The sequence below is a fragment of the Benincasa hispida genome, chromosome 9 (assembly GCF_027475165.1).
Source record: "Benincasa hispida cultivar pf3 chromosome 9, pf3_genome.v1.1, whole genome shotgun sequence".
NCBI classification, from domain to species: domain Eukaryota; kingdom Viridiplantae; phylum Streptophyta; class Magnoliopsida; order Cucurbitales; family Cucurbitaceae; genus Benincasa; species Benincasa hispida.
In genome coordinates, this window is record NC_143486.1 from 31,095,887 (window position 1) to 31,117,823 (window position 21,937).

General features: G+C 38.9%; 1 protein-coding gene across 6 annotated transcripts in view; it reads right to left on the reverse strand.

Moving 5' to 3' along the window:
* XIJ (P-loop containing nucleoside triphosphate hydrolases superfamily protein) overlaps window positions 1–21,937 on the reverse strand; it is a 44,293-nt gene that overhangs the window by 15,825 nt on the left and 6,531 nt on the right. For 3 of the 6 annotated variants that reach the window (XR_016532295.1, XM_039041530.2, XM_039041528.2), the window contains exons 3-14: window positions 20,016–20,159; window positions 19,771–19,916; window positions 19,543–19,699; window positions 17,091–17,149; window positions 16,688–16,847; window positions 16,438–16,587; window positions 16,216–16,352; window positions 15,983–16,129; window positions 15,774–15,875; window positions 15,356–15,413; window positions 15,143–15,244; window positions 797–834 (exon numbers count right to left, since the gene is read on the reverse strand). Coding sequence is in view for 5 of the 6 variants with exons in the window: in XM_039041530.2 (XP_038897458.1) it covers window positions 797–834; window positions 15,143–15,244; window positions 15,356–15,413; window positions 15,774–15,875; window positions 15,983–16,129; window positions 16,216–16,352; window positions 16,438–16,587; window positions 16,688–16,847; window positions 17,091–17,149; window positions 19,543–19,699; window positions 19,771–19,916; window positions 20,016–20,159 (1,400 nt within the window). In the remaining variant the exon portion in view is untranslated. Of the gene's footprint in view, window positions 1–796; window positions 835–15,142; window positions 15,245–15,355; window positions 15,414–15,773; window positions 15,876–15,982; window positions 16,130–16,215; window positions 16,353–16,437; window positions 16,588–16,687; window positions 16,848–17,090; window positions 17,150–17,923; window positions 18,567–18,643; window positions 18,875–19,542; window positions 19,700–19,770; window positions 19,930–20,015; window positions 20,160–21,937 lie in introns of those variants that run through there. The other 3 variants (XM_039041529.2, XM_090318075.1, XM_090318074.1) reach the window with 3 other exon arrangements.

The following is a 21,937-nucleotide window of genomic DNA, read 5'->3' on the forward strand; positions in this document are numbered from 1 at the left end:
TCATTGAATGGATGAAAGAAGACTAATGCTCAAGATACAATATACAAAATACAAGAAAACCAAGGATAACATAAAATAGAAGTGCAATAAAAGTGTAATAAAAGTGCCAAAACAAAAACAACATAAGCATTAAGCTGGAAGAAAATGGCTAGTCTACCTTCTATCTTCTGACTAACGGGATTTGTCAAAGACAGAGATCTAATCCTCGGAGGAGACCTAATGAAATCAAGGGAACGATGGCTACTTTAAAACCCCATATATCAGTTATGTGCATAATCTCTTTTTACTGAGGTTCATGTTTTCTGTCAAAAAGTCAAAAGAATAATCTTAACACTAGCTGCGAAGGCCTTGGTCGGATTGTTTCGAGGCAGCAAAATTGAAGGTCTCACTCTGGTGTTCCTTTCCCAAGCTATTTCATGCTTTTCCTTCCAATATATTTGTTTAAATTGGGATGCTTCTACGTGTTCTTAATTTTGTTTTTTTACTTTCTTTTTTCTTCTCTTTCTTTCTATCTTCTTTTTGGGAGTTTGTATCTTCAAGCATAAGTCTCTTTTCATCATTCCAATGTTGGTTTCTTGTTTAAAAAAAACAAATTCCTATATTCATAAAAGTTGGTTTCCAAGAAAAAGATTGCATGTGGAAATTACGACACTCTGGCTTAACTCATGTCTGACCGTATCAATTGGCATAAAAATTATGAATTCATGAAGAGCAACTCTACATGCGGTCAAATGTGCAACTTGTCTTATGGCCGGGGGAAGAAAATGTTTATAAGTTTGTAAAAGAATGAGCATACCAAGCTTCATCAAGAAGAGCAATGATTCCACCTGGTTTCTGCAAAGGCACACAAAATTAGAGGCTGTGCCAGAGAGGGACACTGAGAAAATAAGCTAAATTAGTAAATCATGTTCATAAGACAATCGTAATGTTTGTAATCCTGGACAGCAAGTTATCGGTCTTCCAATCTAATCAGTTTCATTTTAAGAGAAACAGATTTCATTGATGAATGAAATAAGGAGTACAAAACCCTAAAATAACTCATGGTGGATTACATAAAAGTTATCCGATTAGAAATCAAAGCAGACAAACTATAATGAACAATTTTAAAGGGTGTTTACGTTTCCACCAATATGAAACATGAAAAAGAATCAAATCCAGAAAATATCAAAAGTAGAGATAGTGTCCCTGAAGATTGTATCCAATATGATTGCCCCAAAGAAACCATAGAAAGACTCGAACGATAGCAAGCCAAAGTAAAACTTCTTTGCATCGTGAAAAGGTACCCCACCAGAAGTCAAAAGATCGATTATGTTGTTTGGTAAGGTTAAAGGATCATCCAAAACATCCAAAAAGTTTCCTAGTATCTAGCAGCAAAGGAAAAATGAGCAAAAAGTGTCCTGGAGTCTCTGAATTGGCAGCACACATAACACACCAGGAGGGAGAGAGGTTAAGAAAAGGCATTCTCTGTTGTAGACAATCCAGCCATATTCATAGATCCAATGCTAAGCTCCTAAAGAAAGATTTTAATCTTCTTTGGATTTTAATCTTCTTTGGATAGTGATCATTCCAAATCACCACATAAAGGTCATTTGATGAATTGTCTGGGGCACCCACAAGATCCACCATAGGAGATTTAACCATAAAGGCAGTGGAAGAACCAAGAGACCAAGACCAACAGTCATTTATTCCCTAAACAGATGGAAGAAAGAAGATGAGATAAGGTGGTCCACTCAATAATTTCCATTTCATCAAGTTTCGAATGAGGATTGTTTGAGCATTAGTCTCTTTCATTATTTTAATAAAAAGTTTCATATCCTTTTTGGGGAAAAAAAAGTTTCCCGATGAGAATTCAAATCCTAAGCATCAGTAGGAGTCCAAAATTCTGCAATTGTACTATTCGGCTGAGAAGTGAGACGATACAAAAGTGGAAAAACCATAGCAAGGACTTCACAACCAAGTCATGTATCATGCCAAAAAGAAATAGATTGGCCATTGCCCAAACAGCAGGGAGCACGTGAGGCAACCAAATCCAGAGTAGTGCATATTAAAACAGTAAGAAGATTTGTTAGAACCCGTCTGAATGGGTTCTTTTCTTCTTTAAAATAAAAAAGAAAGAAAAACCCCCTCTGAATGGGACTGGGCCACCAAAGTCTCTCACATTATCATAGATAGTATTTGGCAACTATGAGTTTATGCCACAAAGCTCGTCCTTCATTTAAAAAACGCCAAATCCATTTTGCCAAAAGAGTGAAGTTACGATTATGGAAGTTTTCAATGCCAATGCCACCCATCAGTTTAAGGAGCTGTGTTGTCTCCCTCCTAGAAGAAAAACACGAACCAGTTTGTCCAAAGACCTTGAGATGATGTACGTAGTTTAAATAGAGACATGTAACAAGTCCGCATGCTAGAGAGTGGCTTGGATTATAGTATGTCTAACACCTTTAGAAATAAAATAGTATTTCCAATTGTGAAGTTTATACTGAATTTTCTCAATTACAGGCTGCCAAAACATAATGCTTTTTGGGTCTCCTCCTAAAGGAAGCCCAAGATATGTAGAAAGCCACAAACCCTGCTTACAACCACAATGTGTCAAAAGGAAATCCAATTATGAATCATGAAGGTGAACCCCCCCCCCAAACAATTCACTCTTTAGAGAGCTTAATATTTAGACCAGAAGCCAACTAAACGAGTTCAAAAAGATGCTCTAAAGCTTTCACAAGTGTATCATCACCAAATTGCAGGCGATGTATCTGAAAATGAGAATCGCCAAGAGGATGAGAAGCTATCTTATCCATACAAAGATAAATGTCGACTAAGACAATCAGAAATCAAGTTGAAGAGAAATAGTGAAAGAATATCACCTTGTTGAATGCCCCATTAAGGAACAATTTTGTCTTCAGCTCTACCGTTGATACTGATAGAGTATTTCATACTAAACATACAACCTCAAATCCATCTCCTCCAAACTAAACCAAAACCTTTGGCATGTAGGATTGCATCCAGAAAATCCAATCGACTATCAAAAGTCTTTTCCAGATCTAGACTAAGAACCACACCTTTCTTGCGTGAAATGTTCTAGTCATCAATCAGCTCGTTGGAATACGAGAAGCATAAGAATTTGTATATTAGCAACAAAAGTTAATTGGTTCTTAACAATAGTCAAGTAGAAGGAAAAACCAATTTGAGTCTGTTTGACAAGACCCGAGCAATAATCTTGTACGCACACAGAATGAGACTAATAGGACGATAATCACAGATAGATTTGAAATCTATTCAGTTAACATCCAATAAAGAAATACGTACATGTTCAAGTAATTTTATTTATAGTAAATATTCTCCAACTTTTGAATACAAAGATTATCCAAGGACGGATTGTTGGACAAGATTTCCCCCTTCCACCACCTAAGCATTTCAAGCACACCAACTTCACCATCCCGGATTCGAGTAACACCTTTACAAGGGGATTACCTTGCTCCCCACCTAATTCAAAAAAGCTAGAAATATTGGAGTAGGAATCACCTTCAGTGCAAGCAGTGCAGAATTGGTAGTCCTAAGTCCAGCCTCTGTCCAGGTTGAAAGTAAACATGACTCTGCCCTCGGTCTGGACCTGCAGGCTCTCTTCTCCTTCGAAGATAAGGAAACTCCATTGGAGCATTATCCTTCTTGCCTTCCGCCACTGCGGACACCAGAAATCCCAGACCACTTAACATCCATTGTTAAGGATTGTGGTTTCATTTTGGCTTGAATTTCCCCTCTCCTGACAGCCTCCTCCCACCTATCCATCAATGAAGATACTCTCTTGGAATACAAGGGGCCTCAAAGACATAAATAAAAGAATTGCACTCAAAAGACTACTCAAAAGTCTGAATCCGGACTTAGTACTAATACAGGAATCAAAGAAGGAGGATTTCGATGCTGCCTTCATCAAATCTATTTGGAGTTCTAAGGAAATTGGTTGGGAGTCAGTGGAATCTTTTGGCAAGTCAGGTGGCCTTTTAACAATGTGGGATAGAAGCAAACTAGAAGTAATAGAATCTCTTAAAGGGGACTACTCCCTGTCGGTCAAATGTTGTACTCTTTGTAAGAAAATCTGTTGGGTCACAAATGTTTATGGACCAGTCGATTATAAGGAGAGAAGATATGTTTGGCCTGAACTTACTGCCTCTTCAGGCTATTGTTCTGAAGCGTGGTGCTTAGGAGGGGACTTTAATCTAACTCGATGGAGTCATTAACGATCACCTATTGGAAGACACACCAAAGGAATGAAGCTTTTTAACAAATTTATTGATTCAGCCAGCCTACTGGAAATCCCCTTATCAAATGGAAAGTTTACATGGTCCAGGGAGAAAACTCCACTTCTAGATCTCTGCTGGACAGATTTTTTATCAATAAGGAATGGGATGAAATTTTCACCAACTCAAGGGTGAGCCGCCAGGTACGACTACTTTCTGACCATTTTCCATTGTTCCTAAGTGCAGGCACAATTAGTTGGGGCCCCTCTCCTTTCAGATTTTGTAACAGCTGGCTGTCCAACAAAGAGTGTGTCTTCTCCATTGAAAATTCTTGGAAGAACAGCAACATAAAAGGGTGGCCAGGTTATGTCATCAATGCAAACTTAAGACTGGTCAAAGAAGCACTGAAAGTCTGATCAGCAAACTACCAAAAATCTCAAACCCGAAAGGAATTGGCTTTGTTGAAAGAAATAGCCGAAAAAGAAGCCCAGATTGAATCATTGGGTTGGGATTCTGAGGTGGCAGGCCACATTTCCACTCTAAAAACAGAATTGATATGCATTTATAGGCTGAAAGAAAGGGATCTAATTCAGAAATGCAAGTTGAATTGGATGAAATTGGGAGATGAAAACTCTTTTCATCGGTTCTTGGCAGCAAGGAAAAGGAAGAACCAGATTAATGAGCTTCTCAATGATCAAGGGATGCCTACAAACTCCTTTAAAGAAGTGGAAGATATTATTCTAAGTTTCTATGACACCCTCTACACAAAATCCTCAGGAATCAGGTACTTACCAGCCTCCCTAAATTGGCCCCGAGTTGCACACCATCAGAATGCTTCACTCATTGCAAAGTTTACAGAAGCTGAAATTGTAATGGCTCTTAAATCTCTGGAGAAAAATAAAGCTCCTGGGCCAGATGGTTTTACAACGGAGTTTCTTTTGAGGTTTTGGACATTGGTTAAGGATATGTTCATCGAGTTATTTGAAGACTTCCATTTTAGTGGCAGATTGAATGCTTGTGTGAGAGAAAATTTCATCTGCCTCATCCAAAAGAAAGAAGATGCAGTTTCCATCAAGGATTTTAGGCCAATCAGCCTAAGATTAAAGAAAGTGATGAATTGCATCATTGGTCCATCCCAGAATACTTTTATTGAAGGAAGACAAATTCTTGATGCTGTCTTGATTGCTAACGAAGTGGTGGAGGAGTATCGAGCAAAAAAGCTAAAGGGTTGGATCCTTAAACTCGATTTGGAAAAAGCATTCGACTGGCTGGATTGGTCCTTCTTAGAAAATATCTTGATTGCAAAAAAATTGACTCCCGATGGATTTCTGGGATCTTGGGCTGCATTCAAGACCCAAAATACTCTATCATCATCAATGGAAAGCCCCGAGGCCGCATTCTTGCTTCCAGAGGCATTAGACAAGGCGATCCCTTGTCCCCTTTCCTTTTCATTTTAATAAGTGAAGTGTTAGATTCATCATCGACAAGCTGTATGTTAATGGTCTCTATGAGGGCTTTGTGGTTGGAAAGGAGAAGATTCACGTTCCACTACTTCAATTTGCTGATGACACCCTCATTTTCTGCAAATATGACAACAAAATGCTTTTAAAACTAAAAAAAGCAATCAATCTCTTTGAATGGTGCTCGGGTCAGAAGGTAAATTGGGAAAAGTCAACTCTCAATGGTGTTAACATAGAAGAAAGGGATTTGTCTCATATGGCTGGCCTTCTTAACTGTAAGGCTGAACCTCTTCCACTCACCTACCTTGGTTTGCCACTTGGAGGCTATCCAAAGCAATCCTCCTTCTGGCAGCCTGTGTTAGAAAAGGTTCATCGGAAACTGGACAAATGGAAACAGTTCAACCTCTCAAGAGGCGGCAGGGCAACACTCTGTTCCTCAGTTCTTTCCAACCTCCCAACGTACTACATGTCTATTTTTTTCAATGCCGGACTCAGTGGTTTCAGCATTAGAAAGACTAATCTGCAATTTCTTTTGGGAAGGTCATAAAGGAAGCAAAATCAACCACCTAGTTAAATGGAACATTGCTTCTCGGTCTCCTTTAAATGGAGGCCTCGGTTTGGGAGGGCTCAAAGTTAAAAATTCGGCCTTGCTTGCTAAATGGGGCTGGCACTACATGAAGGAGGAGAATTCTTTCTGGCGGCAGGTTATTGCCAGCATACACTGCAAAGGTCCTTTTGATTGGCACTCATCCAGAAAATATGGGAATAGTTTGCGAAGTCCGTGGATAAATATCTCTAAAAGTTGGTCCAAAGTGGAAGGTTTAGCCCCCTTTATAGTTGGAGACGGAGCTCGAGTCAGTTTTTGGACAGACCCTTGGTTATTTTCTTCTCCACTGTCCACACTCTTTCCTTTGCTGTTTAGGATTACCTTACTGCCAAGGGGCTCCATAGCTGACCACTGGGACCACTCCTTAAGCTCATGGTCCATTATTTTTCGTCGTTTGCTAAAAGATGAGGAGAGCACACACTTTCAAGCCTTGATGCTTGCCATCTCAAAAAAAATCAGTTTCAGCAAACCTGGACAGCCGCTCTTGGTCTTTGGAAGCTTCAGGCTCCTTCACTGTTTCACTGTTAAGTCCCTCACAGCTCACCTATCCTCGAAGCACCCAATGGACATCTTCCTTTTTAAAGCTCTTTGGAAATCTAAGAGCCCAAGGAGAGTTAACATTCAGATTTGGATTATGCTCTTTGGTCTTCTAAACTGCTCCACGGTATTGCAAAGAAAGCTACACTCGGCTACCTTATTGCCTTCCGCTTGCCCTCTATGCAAAAAGGCAGGTGAAGACTTACAGCACCTTTTCTTCAACTGTCCATATGCAGAAAAGTGCTGGTGGTCCTTTTTTCACTTGTTCATCTTCGTTGGGGTTTTTGGAGATTACTTCAGAGGCAATATAATTCATCTTCTTTTAGGTCCCTCCTTCTCAAAGAAGCCACGGTTACTTTGGATCAATATGGTTAAGGCCATTCTAGCAGATCTTTGGTTTGAAAGGAATCACAGAATTTTCCATGAGATCGAAACGTGTTGGGAGGCTCGTTTTGATTCAGCTAAAAGGAATGCTTCAGCTTGGTGCTCCTTGAACAGTGATTTTGAAGGCTTTTCAATACAAGACATATTTTTGAATTGGCAAGCTTTTATTTTTCTTGCTTGTTAAGATTTTTAGTCTTCTTCTCCGGCTTTTTGTTATTTCCTTCTCCCCGCTTTTTAATTGAAGTTGTACTTTTGTAAGGACATGATGAAGGCGCTAAGGGGGTGTCAACCTAGTTGAGATGTTCGAGTGCGCTTCCTGATCTTTTTCTTAATTAGTAGGCACGTGTTGTTCCCCTTTGTTTCTTCTTCATGCTCTTTGTATAACTCTCTTGTACTTTGAGCATTAGTTTCTTTTTATATATTTATAATAAAAAGGCTCGTATCCATTTTCATTAATAAATAGCTCATCAAAAGGAGAAATTAAATCGCTTATGTTGACACTCCTTACTTGAACAGGATCTGTTCTATAGGTTATACTGTAGAGGATCATTCTCAGCAGGGTTTCCTTTAAAAAAAATTGCTTATGTTGAAATATATGTCATTTCATTTCTTTAGGAATTAAATTATCTTGTTGGTTATGTTGAAAAATAGAATATTTTCCCTAGGGGCATTTTTGTCTTTTCATGTGTACCCTAGGGTTTCATCTTTTTCTATTTAAACTGTAGCCTCTGGGCATTACTTTGTAACACATTATTATAATAAAAGTTCTCTGCATCGTGGTTTTTTCTCCCTGTACTAGGGTTTTTCACATAACAAGTGTGTGCCATTTTCTCTTCTCTTTACTTTTTATCATGGTATCAGAGAAAGATGAAACCCTGGCCACCTTTGAGGAAAACCCAACACGAGAATCGCAAGGACCGTTTGGCACTACGAACACAGAAATCGAAGTTGTCATTAAAATAGCCATGGAACGGTATTTTCAGATGATGATGCCCCGATTTCAGGAGATGATTGGATCAGCCATTGACAAGCCGCACGGATCAAGCTTCAGATCGCACGGGTCTGCTGATTCCGGCCCTAGTCAGCCGCACGAACAGGTCAGAGCGCATGGGTCAGCCACCTATGGAGATTATCGAAAAACCCAACAGATCTCGGTCGAGTCCAAGCCGCACGCGTCGATCCTCGCCGCCGGTGTTGAAGCCCAGCCAGACACACGCGATGTTCCAGCCGCACGCGATGCCCAACCGTCGGTGCTCAAGGTCCAACCGCCCACGAAGTCCAAGCCGCACGCGATGTTCCAACCTTCGATTATCGATGTCCAGCCGCCCGCGAAGTCCCAGCCGAACACAGTGTTCCAGCCCTCGTCATTCTAGCCGTCAGATGACACCCAGCCGTCGTTGTTCCAACCGCACGAGATGAACGGAGTCAAACAACAGGCATTGATGTCCAGATGTGATACCCAATTGCGTGAGTCAGCGCCGATCCAAGCCACGAGCTTCGATCTCTCAAGCCATGTTCTCAAGCCGTCGTCACATATGACTGCCGGAATCTCTCACAATTCCTTCCAATCGAGCAGTTCTAATCCGTTCCAGCCAAGCAGATTTGACTACGTTCAAGAACAGTTGGCCCAGTTGCAGCTTTAGATTAAACAGTAGAATGAGTCAATACAGCAGTAGATGGCCAGTCTTGGAGAGGCTCTTAGAACTACGTCAAATGGCCGAGGAGAAATCTCTAATTGCCCAACTTATTCAAAAAGCCCGTTAACTTCTTTCCCTAATTTATCTACAGCTCAATTATTTTATGGGAATCCTGCTAGCTGTATTGTAGGAGAGAAATTAAATGGCCATAATTATTTTTCGTGGTCCCAATCTGTGAGAATGGCTCTCGAGGGTCGTCATAAGTTCGGGAATTTGACTGGCGAAATACCAAAACCTAGACGAGGCGACCTTCAAGAACGCGTATGGAAAGGAGAGGACTCTCTACTCCGATCTATGTTAATAGGGAGTATGGAACCCCAAATTGGAATGCCCTTGCTGTATGCTACTACTACAAAGGATATTTGGGAGGCTGTGAAAAAGTTGTACTCACGACAAAATGGAGCTCGTCTGTAAATAAGTCCATGAATGTAAACAGGGGACCATGGACGTCACAGCTTACTTCAATAAGCTGTCTGTGATTTGGCAAGAGATGGATTTATGTCGAGAATTGAATTGGAGCTTTCCGTGTGGAGGAGTTTTGTACTATCAGTCCAAAGAGACAAACCGGGTCTATGATTTTTTTACAGGACTTTAACCCAAAATTTGATGTTGTGCGAAGTCGAATTCTGGGAATCCGCCTAATTCCCTCCTTGATGGAAGTATGTTCTGAAATCCGCCTTGAGGAAGATAGGTCTAATGCCATGAATAACTCAGTAACTAAATCAACAGATTCCGTTGCGTTTAAAGTGTCAAGAACTGACAAACAAAATGGAAAATTACCTCCGGCCTGTGAACACTGTAAGAAGCCCTAGCACACTAAGGAGCAATGCTGGAAGCTACATGGTCGTCCTCTAAATGGTAAAAGACGATAATCAGGACCTGGACGTGCTTTAGCAAGTGAATCTACAGCTGGTCATCAACCACAGAATCAGGAGACGAGTCAGAACGGCTCTAGTACAGTGGGTGTCAGTGCAATCGCACAATCAAGTACGTATCACTCTTGTGGCCTTGTTATTATAAACGGTAGAAAACCATAGATTCTAGACTTAGGAGCTACAGACCATCTAACTAGAACATCCGACCAGTTCTTGTCTTATTATCCGAGTGCTGGGAATGAGAGGATCAGGATCACTGATGGATCCTTCGCCCCTGGGGCCGGGAAAGGCCGTTTATCACCCTTTGAGGGTTTTGCCCTCCAAGACGTTCTACATGTGCCTAAAATTTCCCACAATTTTCTATCTGTCAGTAAGATTACCAGAGATTTGAAATGTCGTGTTATCTTCTCACCCGATGCTGCTATTTTTCAAGATCTGAACTCGGAGATGACGATTGGCACTGCCCGGCATGATGGGGGCTCTATTTCCTTACTGAAGATACCTTCTCTAGGATTTGTGATAAGACTAGTTTATTGTCTTCCTGTTTTTCCAATTCTGAGACAGATTATATGTTATGGCACTTTCGTCTCGGTGATCCGAGTTTTCATTATATGAAATATTTATTTCCTCATCTATTTCATAATATTAATGTTTCTAACTTGAAATGTGATGTGTGTGTCCAAGCTAAACAACCTCGTGTTGGACGACCACACTAGGTTGACCTGGGTCTTCCTCCTTACTGACAAGTCCGAAGTCACCTCTGTCTTTCAGCAGTTCTACAATTCTATAGAAACCCAGTTCAACTCGAGAATCACCATTCTTCGGAGCGATAATGGTCGGGAATTCTTTAATAATAACCTTGGGGAATTCCTTGCCTCTAAAGGAATAATCCATCAAAGTTCATGTGTTTATACCCCGCAACAAAATGGCGTGGCTGAACGGAAAAACCGTCACCTAATTGAGGTTGCTTGGTCACTTATGCTATCCATATCTCTTCCGTCATATCTTTGGGGAGATATTGTTCTGACAGCAGCTCACTTAATAAACCAAATGCCTTCTCGAGTCTTAAAGTTCCAAACCCCTTTTGACTATTTCAAAGAGTCATATCCTAATAACCGCCTTATCCCTGATGTTCCACTTCGTGTGTTCGGGTGTGTTGTATTTGTCCATACTCATGGTCCTAATCGAACCAAATTTACCTCTTGGGCTCAGAAGTGTGTTTTGTGGGATACCCTCTTCATCAACGCGGGTACAAATGTTACCATCCTTCTTCCCGCAAGTACTTTGTCTCCATGGATGTCACCTTCTTCGAAGACCGTCCCTTTTTCCCACTTAGTCCTCTTCCGGGGGAGAGTATAAGTGAAGAGTCCAACTGGGGTCTAAGTCCTTGCCTGCCAAACATTCTTGAGTCCATTCCCGACACAAGTGTCAATGCTCCTATTCTTCCTACCGAGCAAGTCCCATGGATCATGTACTATAGGAGGAATCTTAGAAAGGAAATAGTGTCGCCGATCACTTCTCCAGCTCCAGTACATGAGTCAGAACGAGTGACAGTTCCAGATACGAAGTCTTCTAGTCCTAATAATGATAACATATGTGGTGATAATGCTTGTGTTGAAAGTAGTGTAAGCAGAGACAGTACCGAGAATGTGACTAATGTGGATACTGATCACCATGATAGTACTGACAGTAACAGTACTGAGAATATGGCTGGTACGGGTGAAGGCAATAATGAACCCCAGGTTCAGACTGAAAATGTTGAAGAAGATACAGATAAGCAAAGCAGGATATTGAGTATGATGAGAAGTCAGAAGATCAGAAAAACTTAGATAAGACAAAGCAAGATACTAAGTGTGGCGAGAAGTCCGAAGTACAGAAAGATCATGATGTCTCTCTTGACATCCCTATTGCTTTAAGGAAAGGAACGAGGTCTTGTACCAAGTACCCAATGCAGAGTTATATGTCTTATAGTAACCTATCTCCGATGTTCAAAGCGTTAACTACTAGCCTCGACACTATTTCAATACCAAGCAGCTTATATGCAGCTATGGAAATTCCTGAGTGGAGAGTCGCTGTCATGGAAGAAATGAAAGCTCTTGAAAAGAACGGCAGATGGGAACAGGTCACTCTTCCTGAGGGATACAAGACAGTTGGTTGCAAATGGGTGTTTACTGTTAAGTGTAGACCTAATGATACAATCGACCAGTACAAGGCAATGTTAGTGGCCAGAGGTTTCACTCAGACCTTTGGGATAGATTACTCAGAGACTTTCTTTCCAATAGCAAAGTTAAATACAATTCGTGTGCTCCTCTCGATTGCAGTTAATAAGAATTGGCCTTTGCACCAGTTTGATGTGAAGAATGCATTCCTTAATGGTGAATTAAAAGAAGAAGTTTACATGAGTCCGCCTCCAGGGTTTGAAAAACAGTTCAGTCGCAAAGTTTGTAAACTGAAGAAGTCTTTATATGGGTTGAAGCAGTCTCCGAGGGCCTGGTTTAGCAAATTTACTACATTTGTAAAATCGCAAGGGTACAGTGGGACATTCAGACCACACCTTGTTCACAAAGAAGTCTGTGTCTGGGAAAATGGCAGTTCTAATTGTATATGTTGATGACATTGTAATCTGGGGGATGATGCTTCAGAAATAGACAGATTGAAGAAAAGGATGGCTGAAGAATTCGAGATCAAGGATCTTGGAAGGTTAAGGAATTTTCTCGAAATGGAGGTAGCCCGGTTGAAGGAAGGCATTTCTGTCTCTTAACGAAAGTATATGCTAGATTTGCTTAAAGAGACAGGTATGACAGGATGTAAACCAGTTGACACTCCTATGGAAGCAAATACTAAGCTGAGTGATCTGAGTAGTAGTGCACCAGTTAACAAGGAAAGGTATCAGCATTTGGTCGGGAAGCTCATTTATCTCTCCCATACGAGACCAGATATCGCACATGCAGTAAGTGTGGTTAGCCAATTTATGCAGTCTCCTTATGAAGAACATATGAAGGCAGTGGAACGAATTTTGAGATATTTAAAGGCTTCTCCAGGCAGGGGATTAATGTTCAAAAAGTCAGACAAACGATGCATCGAGGCCTACACAGATGCTGATTTGGCAGGCTCAGTGGTCGACAGAAAGTGGACATCGGGCTACTGTACGTTTGTTTGGGGTAACCTTGTTACATGGAGGAGTAAAAAACAAGGGGTGGTTGCCAGAAGTAGTGCCGAAGCTGAATACAGGGCCATGAGCCTTGGGATATGCGAAGAAATATGGCTGGAAAAGGTCCTAATTGATCTTAACCAAAGTCATGATGGGCCAATGAAACTCTATTGTGATAACAGGGCTGCTATAAGCATTGCAAACAACCCTGTTCAGGATGACAGAACAAAGCATGCAGAGATTGACAAACATTTTATCAAAGAAAGACTTGACAATGGAAATATCTACGTTCCCTATGTTCCTTCTGCTCAACAGATTGCAGATATACTCACAAAAGGACTATCACGACAACTCTTTGACTCATGTGTTAGCAAGTTGGATCTCGTTGATATCTATGCTCCAACTTGAGGGAGAGTGTTGAAAAATAGAATATTTACCCTAGGGGCATTTTTGTCTTTTCATGTGTACCCTAGGGTTTCATCTTTTTCTATTTAAACTGCAGCCTCTGGGCATTACTTTGTAACACATTATTATAATAAAAGTTCTCTGCATCGTGGTTTTTTCTCCCTGTATTAGGGTTTTCCACGTAACAAGTGTGTGCCATTTTCTCTTCCCTTTACTTTTATCAGGTTATTTAAAGCATCCTTAGATGAAGTGATAAGCTAATACCAAATGATAAACTCATGCATGTGCACACAAGCCTATGCTGACGAAAACATGAGAAATGCCCCAAGATTTACTCCAAAAACAATAAGCCACCAGGAAAGGTTTTAAACAACGCTAAATAAAAATCAGTTCTCACCGAGTATTTGTGAGCTTGGCCTCTCCAAAAGCAAAAGCTCCAGTTCCTAGACAACTTCTTTTCTATCTTCCCTCTTTCCCCTCCCAAAATTAAGTACTCCATTCTCTTCCTCACTAAGAATCCATCCCCATGCCCCTAAAACATTAGGTTCACCTTCCTAACCAAAAAGTTTCCATCAGCTAACTCGTTCTTCTGTGTTTAAGAGGGCATAGCAAGAAGCTATTCGAAACTTAGGCAATAATATATTGTCCGAGATGAAACTTTTAATGAGATACAAGGAAGAGGAACTAATCCTTACTCTTTTTCATTCTGTGTTTGTGTCCACAGGAGTTCCTTGTGAGACCTTTTAGTTCTAGCATTAGTTATATTCTGCTTTCCCCTCTGCGCACCCCAGAAAATGCTTCTCTGGATTCAAGTGGGAAGAATTCAACATCTAACATCATCAAGGTCTCTTTCCAAAAAAAAATAATTAAAAAAATAAATAAATAAATAATCATCAAGGTTTTTGTACAACCCAAATAATAATTTGTACATCCTTGTCTTCTCAACTATCTATTTGTACAGGCTTAGCTTTCATGCTCCATTGCTCTCAGAAGTAAACTAGGGGCAGGACCTTGTCTCAGAAGGAATGTCAACGAACAAATCTGTCCTTAATGGATGAATTTATCGAATGAGCCAATCTGTCCTTATTGCTTGAAGGAGTCTTTTTCAGCCATTTTCTTGGATTCTAAAAAGTGAAAGCTCGTCCATATGAGTACCTTGATTGCAAATCTTGCTTACTGCTCTTTTATATAATAATGACATATCACTGACAGGTGCTGATGCACAAAAGTTAGAAAGATGTTCTCCAAGAAAGATATAGTTTTTCTTAGGGTCTTTCTCCAACAAGGTTAGAACATGAATAATAGGGTGCAACAAAGCTTGTTATTTTAAACCTTGCTCCCAATAAATGCAATGTAATATTCCATTTAACAAGGTTAAGGGTACCCCAACCACATTTAGACATGACTTGCAAACTCTCCCAATTAACTAAATGGGTGCCACCAGCCTAATCTACTCCCTCCTAAAGATTGTTTCTCATAAGCTTTTTCACTCGAGTATTGAAAAGAAACAAATATTATGCAGGAAAGCTAACAAGAATAAAGTGACACTCCTTCAGTAAAATAGCATTTACTCTTGCCAAGTCTCTTATCAACTCATTCAACCACATGATCCTCCTAGAATAAGTCTGTCCTAACCATCAAGCGATACCCTTCCCTAATGGTATATCAATATGAAAAATTAGGTGAGACATTAACACATACTTTCTATATGCTTTTAAATAAGGAGAAAGCAATAGCATATATTGTGAGTGCATCTTAAACTCCAGGAGCAAAGGTAAGGAGAAAAAATTGAACCTTCTCAATGAGATCGAGGACATCTTGATTATCAACAAATTCTATGTAGCTCCAATCAATTTCCTCTTTTACATATTCTTCTTGCTCCATCTTGAATACATGCTGAATAAAATTATCACATCCAGATTTGACATTGAACGTTGAAATAGAAAAAAAGAAGAAGAAGAAAGTCAAGATCAAAGACAAAGTTTTCAGATGAGACTGACCTCATACCTGGTTGAAATGTTGCTGCAGCTTTTCATTTGTGTAATTGATGCAGAATTGCTCAAAACTGAAGAGAGTAAAGGATAGTCACAGTCAGCATACAACTTGTCCATTAATAACTACGCCCAAATCAACAACTGCTTTGATTTTAAGAGATCTTTATGATTGCTCAATTTGTAAAAAGCTAGCTAACAGATTAAATTATCCCGTTTCACGAAAATAGAAGAAACCAAGATATTTGCATGTGTTGTGAGAATGGTTGTCTAAATCTATGTCCAGTATGCCTCCGTTATAAACATCACCTATTATTATTATTATTATTATTATTATTATTATTATTATTATTATTATTATTATTATTATTATTATTATTATTATTATAGAAACTAGAACTTTCATCAAACGCCAGAGTTACAAGAAGGATCACCTATTTGTTTGAAAGCTCTCAAAACCATAAATATCAAGTACTCCAATCAGATATTTCGAGCAAGGATCTTGTCCGATGGAAAAATTGATTTTATCTACCAACCTGGATAAGTTAAAAAACTGACTGTACTAATTTCCTGTTGGAGTAAGAAAAACCCATAGAAGTACAACAGAATTCAAAGGTGACAATGCTAGGATAACCAATAGTACCAGTCAAACAAACGGGAGTATATTGTCTTGGCTAATCCATCCCTGCTAACTGTTGCACCAAGCGGATCAAGACTTCTCTTGATGACTTCCTCCGGTGTAACCATCATGCGCTTGCAAAGAGCATCTTCTAATGCTTGGGGATCACACCTGAAATATTTATAGGATCAGAATATACAAAACATGCAGGTTATTATAAGAAATACAAAGTAATAAAAGCAAAGCTCCAGTCACACATGAGAAGCTCTGCTGTCATGTGAAGATGAAATTTTGATTCTTCATCTTTTACAAATGATGAATCAGACTCTTCTCCTTTTGCAAAGTCAATATTACCAAGGTGAAGAATTGCAGCCACAACTCTGAAAATTGCATCCTGAAAGAAAGAGCGAGGAAAGGAGGCACTTATCAGTAGGCTGACAAGTAGGAAAATAATTGCTACCTGTTGAGTAAGGTATCACCTGCTCTTGTTCACCTATTCCAACAATATCCATGGCTCTCTTTGTAGCAAGATAATCATGAGCATCATTCACACCAGCCAGTTCATAACAATTTGATTGGTTTAGATAGTGAAATGATTTTGGATTTCCCAGCTTATATCTCTCTCTCTCCTGAGGGAAAAAGTTCACTCCACTGATGAACACTAGGTGACAAGAAAAAACTATTTCAAAGAAAAGGAAAAGAAGAGAGAGAGAGAAAGATACCACCAACCTGAGGTGGAGCTGCACAGAGAAGATAAAAGCAATGGTAGTTGCGCTCAGGGTCCGATATTTGGCAAACCCGTGATCTCTCAAGAAGATAAGTTCTGATGGCAGCTCCCGATATTCGTCCCTTCTTGTCAAATTGGATCTCAACAAATTTCCCAAAACGGCTGCGCTAATGTATACAATAAATTATTGATAGGCAACTCATGCAACAAGCTATTGAAATTCCACTTCTAATGGAGAAGAAAAGGTTCACATGAATAAATGAAGGGTCTAATATCAACAGTAAACATGTACGTGGAAATGGAAGCAGGGTATCCAGAATAAGTCAGATTATGTAATTGTCAATTCAATTATCTCTAAGAAAATCCCTATATTGCAAAAGCTTAAGTATAAGAATAACTTTTTACCTTGAATTATTGTTTCTTACTGTTTTTGCATTGCCAAAAGCTTCAAGAACTGGATTTGACTGCATCAGATTTAAACAGGATCCAGGAAGTTGAGAGAGAAGATGTCACCACATAAGAAAATGCAAACTCATAAATAGATAAAATGCAAATCTCAAGCCTCGTGAGAAGAAATGAAAATATTACAAGAAAACCTTTCTCTAGAAAAAGGAAAAGCGGCATTTGAAACCATTTTCTTTCAAGAGCTTAATCCCTACATCATTAATTCTATATGCTACCATTAGATTCTTATGGCCTTAAATTGTCAGGAATGCTCTCTGCATTTTCTTTAATGGAGCTCTACCTGTTGGATCATACTCCATATTCATCAATTATATGTGGAAAAATAATGAAAGTTTTTGAAAACTTGAATTGTCCTTGAGCATTCTCAAACACAACGTCTTGTTCTCATCAGGAGAAAAAAATATTGTTCCCCAATGTCGTAAGTATAGCAATTTTAAAATTTTCTTTCATGTAAAAGATATTTACAGTTAACTCAAATAAATGTGGATCAACAACAAAATAATTAAATAAAGGACAAAATATACTTTTGCCCCTTAGGCTTGTAGTTAGTGTCTATTTGATCCCGGAAGTTTCAAAATAGATACTTTTTGGCCATAAGATTTGAAAAATGATTTTAAATAACTGAGTTAAGTAAATGTCAGTTGAATAACAGAAAGTGACATAGCATGTATGAGGTGACAATTTTTAATAACATGACAAGTTTTATTAATTTTTTATTAGTTTTAGTTGATGTGTGGCAATTTTATTTTCCATTTATTTTCCCTCTTCCCTACCTTTCTCTCTTCTTCCTTCTCCTTCCCTTTCTTCTTCTTCTTCTCAGGTGAGTGTCCACCACCAACCTTGCAATTGTCACCTTGCCAAATGCAACCCTCCCTCTCCTCACCATTTAGGCTTTCTTTTGTTGGGCTACCATCACAGAGCGTACAATCTCTACTTACCAAAAAAAAAAAAAAAAAAAAAAAAGTTGCGTGCCAAACCACCCCGTCGCCATCAGATCTGCCATAAAAACTCTCTAAAATGAAGCAGAAATTCAAATTATTTTCTTTGCGTTCTTGAGTTGGCTCTTGCATTGGAAAAATGAAAAGAAATTGAATCTTCCAAAAAGTATAAATGCAGACAATAAGAAAAAATGATTAGGTAAAAAATGAAAACTAGAAACATAAAGCAGGGATCCTATACGATAATAGCAAAGCCAAAAAAGAGGTCCAAATGAATGGCTTGAGATCCAGATCATTAACAGCTTCCCAAATCCAAAGCAATTGACAACGTCCCAATTAGAGAAGATCAACAATGTTTAATAAATAATGCACAATATTCTTACTCTTTTCTTTTTCATTGTGGTCAATTGGGTTAGTTCATGCCTTCTTTTCCTCTTTCTAGTCATTCTTTCTTTCCTCCGATAATTGCTTTGCTTGCCTAGCCAGGAAGGAACTCAAAAATTTAAAGGCAAAGAGATGATTTTTAATAGTAGTTTATAGAATTTGCCAGCTCACCAGCAAGGAGTAGTGAGGAATTCATTCCAGCGGGATAAAGAAAGGAAGAAAAGTTCTTCTAAGCCGCTGACACACTGACTAAACCAGTACACCCAACATATTGAGGTTGTAACAATCCAAACAATCTGACTACATCAGGATCCTCTCATCATTGCACAAAAGTCATTACTTTACCAGGAAAGTGGGTCTTTTAGGACTAATTTGGATTGGGTTTTGATGAAATGGAAAGATGACTTTGTTGACTGAGGTAGGAGAAAATCTAAAGTTCACAGTGGATTGTTTCTCTGTAGAAGAAAGGAGTTGGAAAAAGAGAGGAAGGAGGAGGGGGAAGGGAAATGAAAAAGGAAAAAGCAAAAGAAAAGTCACATAAGCTTAAAATATATAAGTTCCAACTCATTTAAAAATTGTCACCTCATATATGTCATGTCATTTTTCCTTTAGTTAGCTGATAGTTGACTTAACTTGAGGACCATTTATAACTATTTTCCCAATCTCTAGGACTAAAAATATCCATTTTAAAACCTTATGGACCAAATGTCACCATCCTCAAACCTCCAAGATCAAAGTGTATCTTGCACTTAAAATAAATAAAAATACGCATATACCAATATCAAAACAAATCTATGATGTACATCCTCACTCTTTATATGTCAAAGATTCAATGTAAACTACATGGTCATAGACTCACAAGTGACCCCAATTTTAATCTTGCATTTTACAAATATACCAAAGAGATCCACCTCTAATCTTGTTAATATTCCGTGATGGATAGAAATAGTAACTGATAATACCATGCACCTTAGAGACACCATAGGATGATGGAATAATATTGTATGAAGTATATGTTGATTACGTTGTGTCATAATAGTTAGATTTACTAGAGTTAGCACCCAACTTACTTCTAAAACTTGTTGTTCAACAGTCCGTCCTTCAGATGCAGCATGGCCGCCCAAAAATGCAAGGTAACACATAAGCATTTTGGTGGTTTCGGTCTTACCAGCCCCACTTTCACCACTTACCAGAATGGAGTTGCTTTTACCATAATTTATCATAGCCCTGCCACAGGTTTATGATAGTCTATGTCAACCCATGAGAAAACAAAAATTAGGGGGAAATAAGAATTTAACCTATATGCAACATCAGCAATTGCAAAAACATGAGGCTTCAGCTCCCCAATTGGTGCTCCCTTGTACTGCTCCATCACATGGGCATCATACAGACTTGAAATACTTTGGAATGGGTTGATGGCAATAAGAATGTTTCCAGTATAAGTCTGTATAACGTCAGAGAGTTATTATTCAGATCCTTAGCTGGAATGGAATGTGTCTGTTCCTTCACCAGGTAACTCATCAAAACCCAAAAATAATCTTACATAGATTTCATTTATTGCATATCTGATAGCCAAATTATGCAGCAACCCAGGCTCATTCAAATATGACATTCTAGTCATATCGTCAATTCCAGTAGTAGGAGATTCTGCATCCCTTGGATATAGATTTGACATTTTAACAACCACCTGCAAACATAAACTTGGGTAATATTTTGCCAAACATGCAAAAGAAATTGAGTTGTTTGTTGGAAAATAGGCACAATGAGGTACAGTGACATCAAAAACCCTAAAATTCGAGGCAAGAAAAAGACCTAAATGATGTGAGGCACGCTTTGAACACTTATTCAATAATTAAACAGTTAAACTGATAGTTAACAATACAAGTTTAACTTATATCAGGATATTATGATTATATTCAAAACTATAAAGGCTGGAGTTGTCTTAACAGAAGAAAAAGTGAAGAATCAAAATGGCAAATGGCTGTCAACTTTGACCATAAGGAATATTAGTGAAAATGAGTTAAAATTTTGTGCATGTTACTTTGAACTGAACAGACAAAATCACTCCAATCGATAACTGATGGGCAATTCTCAAGAATATTATAATTTGTCCAGCCCAATAGCTCCTCCTCCTTTGAAACAATATCTTCGACATTTGGTAATTTAACGAGATAAATAGTTTATACACTGAAATGACTGGAAATCAACTCCAATGTTGAAAGATACACTGTTTAGCTTTTCAAGGAACTCAATAATACTATTCTCTTCTTTTTCTCTTTTCTTTTCTTTTCTTTTTTTTTTTTTTTTTTTTTGAATTTTACATTTTGAATATCCGACCACTTGGAGGAAGTAGAAATGCTTTAACCATTGAGCTAAGCTCATGTTGGCAACAATTATTTCCTTTCACATCCGTTTCTTTGAGAAATGCACTTGATGTTATCTTTCATGAGATATATTTTCTGGTTGAAGAAATGCATTACCCTTTGCTTTTAAGGGAAAAAGATCAGATGGGCAAATTCCCTTCTTCCTCTATTTATCTCACTCATATACACGATCACCAATCAGCAGTTCTATCTGATGGCTCTTTTAGCAACCCCTTCAAGCTCCACGACCTTTTTCAACTTTAACATAACAAGAAACTTCTATGATGTGACAGAGGGTCAATACTCAAGACTTGTATAACTATCATTGAGGGAGAGTCTCCATCAAATTAAAGAGTTTGGACAACACGGACTTTTTACTAGAAAAACCATTTTTGAAACGAAAATGGACTCCTCATTTTCCACTGCTACAGTGTAGATCTCTGTTAGAAATCTTCGGATCTTCTCTGCAATGAACTAAACAAGCACAAAATTCCAATATGAAAACTAACAATCACAATGTCAGGATCTCGTATTAGCAAAACAAAAAGTTATCCGAGAGGCTGGTTCCCTCTATACAAGAAAAACTCGTTCCCAAATAATAAAAAAAGATAAGTCCAAAGGATCCCTCCAAAAGGCTATATAAGTAGCCTTTACAGAAAAAAGGATATTCTGCCGTTCAACCACCCTCTTACACTGTCCCCAGTACGTTGATGAAGGAAATTCCCTTGTTGCTCTTCCTACAGTAAGTCTGGATCATAGGAGATCTAACAATACTTCCCTAGTTTGTTTCCACCTTTTCCTCAAGCTGGGCTTCAGGAAATTGTTCCTTGATAAAATCGGCATTCTCCCACATGGCCTTGCATTCCGGAAACCCCTTCCAGTGAATCAACCATTCCTCATGCTTGGTGATATCATTCCAACGCACCCCACCATGGTACCAGGCCCAACTACCCATTCATAGTCATCAGTAAGTATAGGAGGTTGACTTTGTATCACCATGTCGACCCCTACGGCCTTTTTTAGCTAACGTTAAACACATTGTGAATGGTTGAAGATGGAGGCAATTCAAGTCGGTAAGCAACCTGTCCACTTCGTTCAGGAT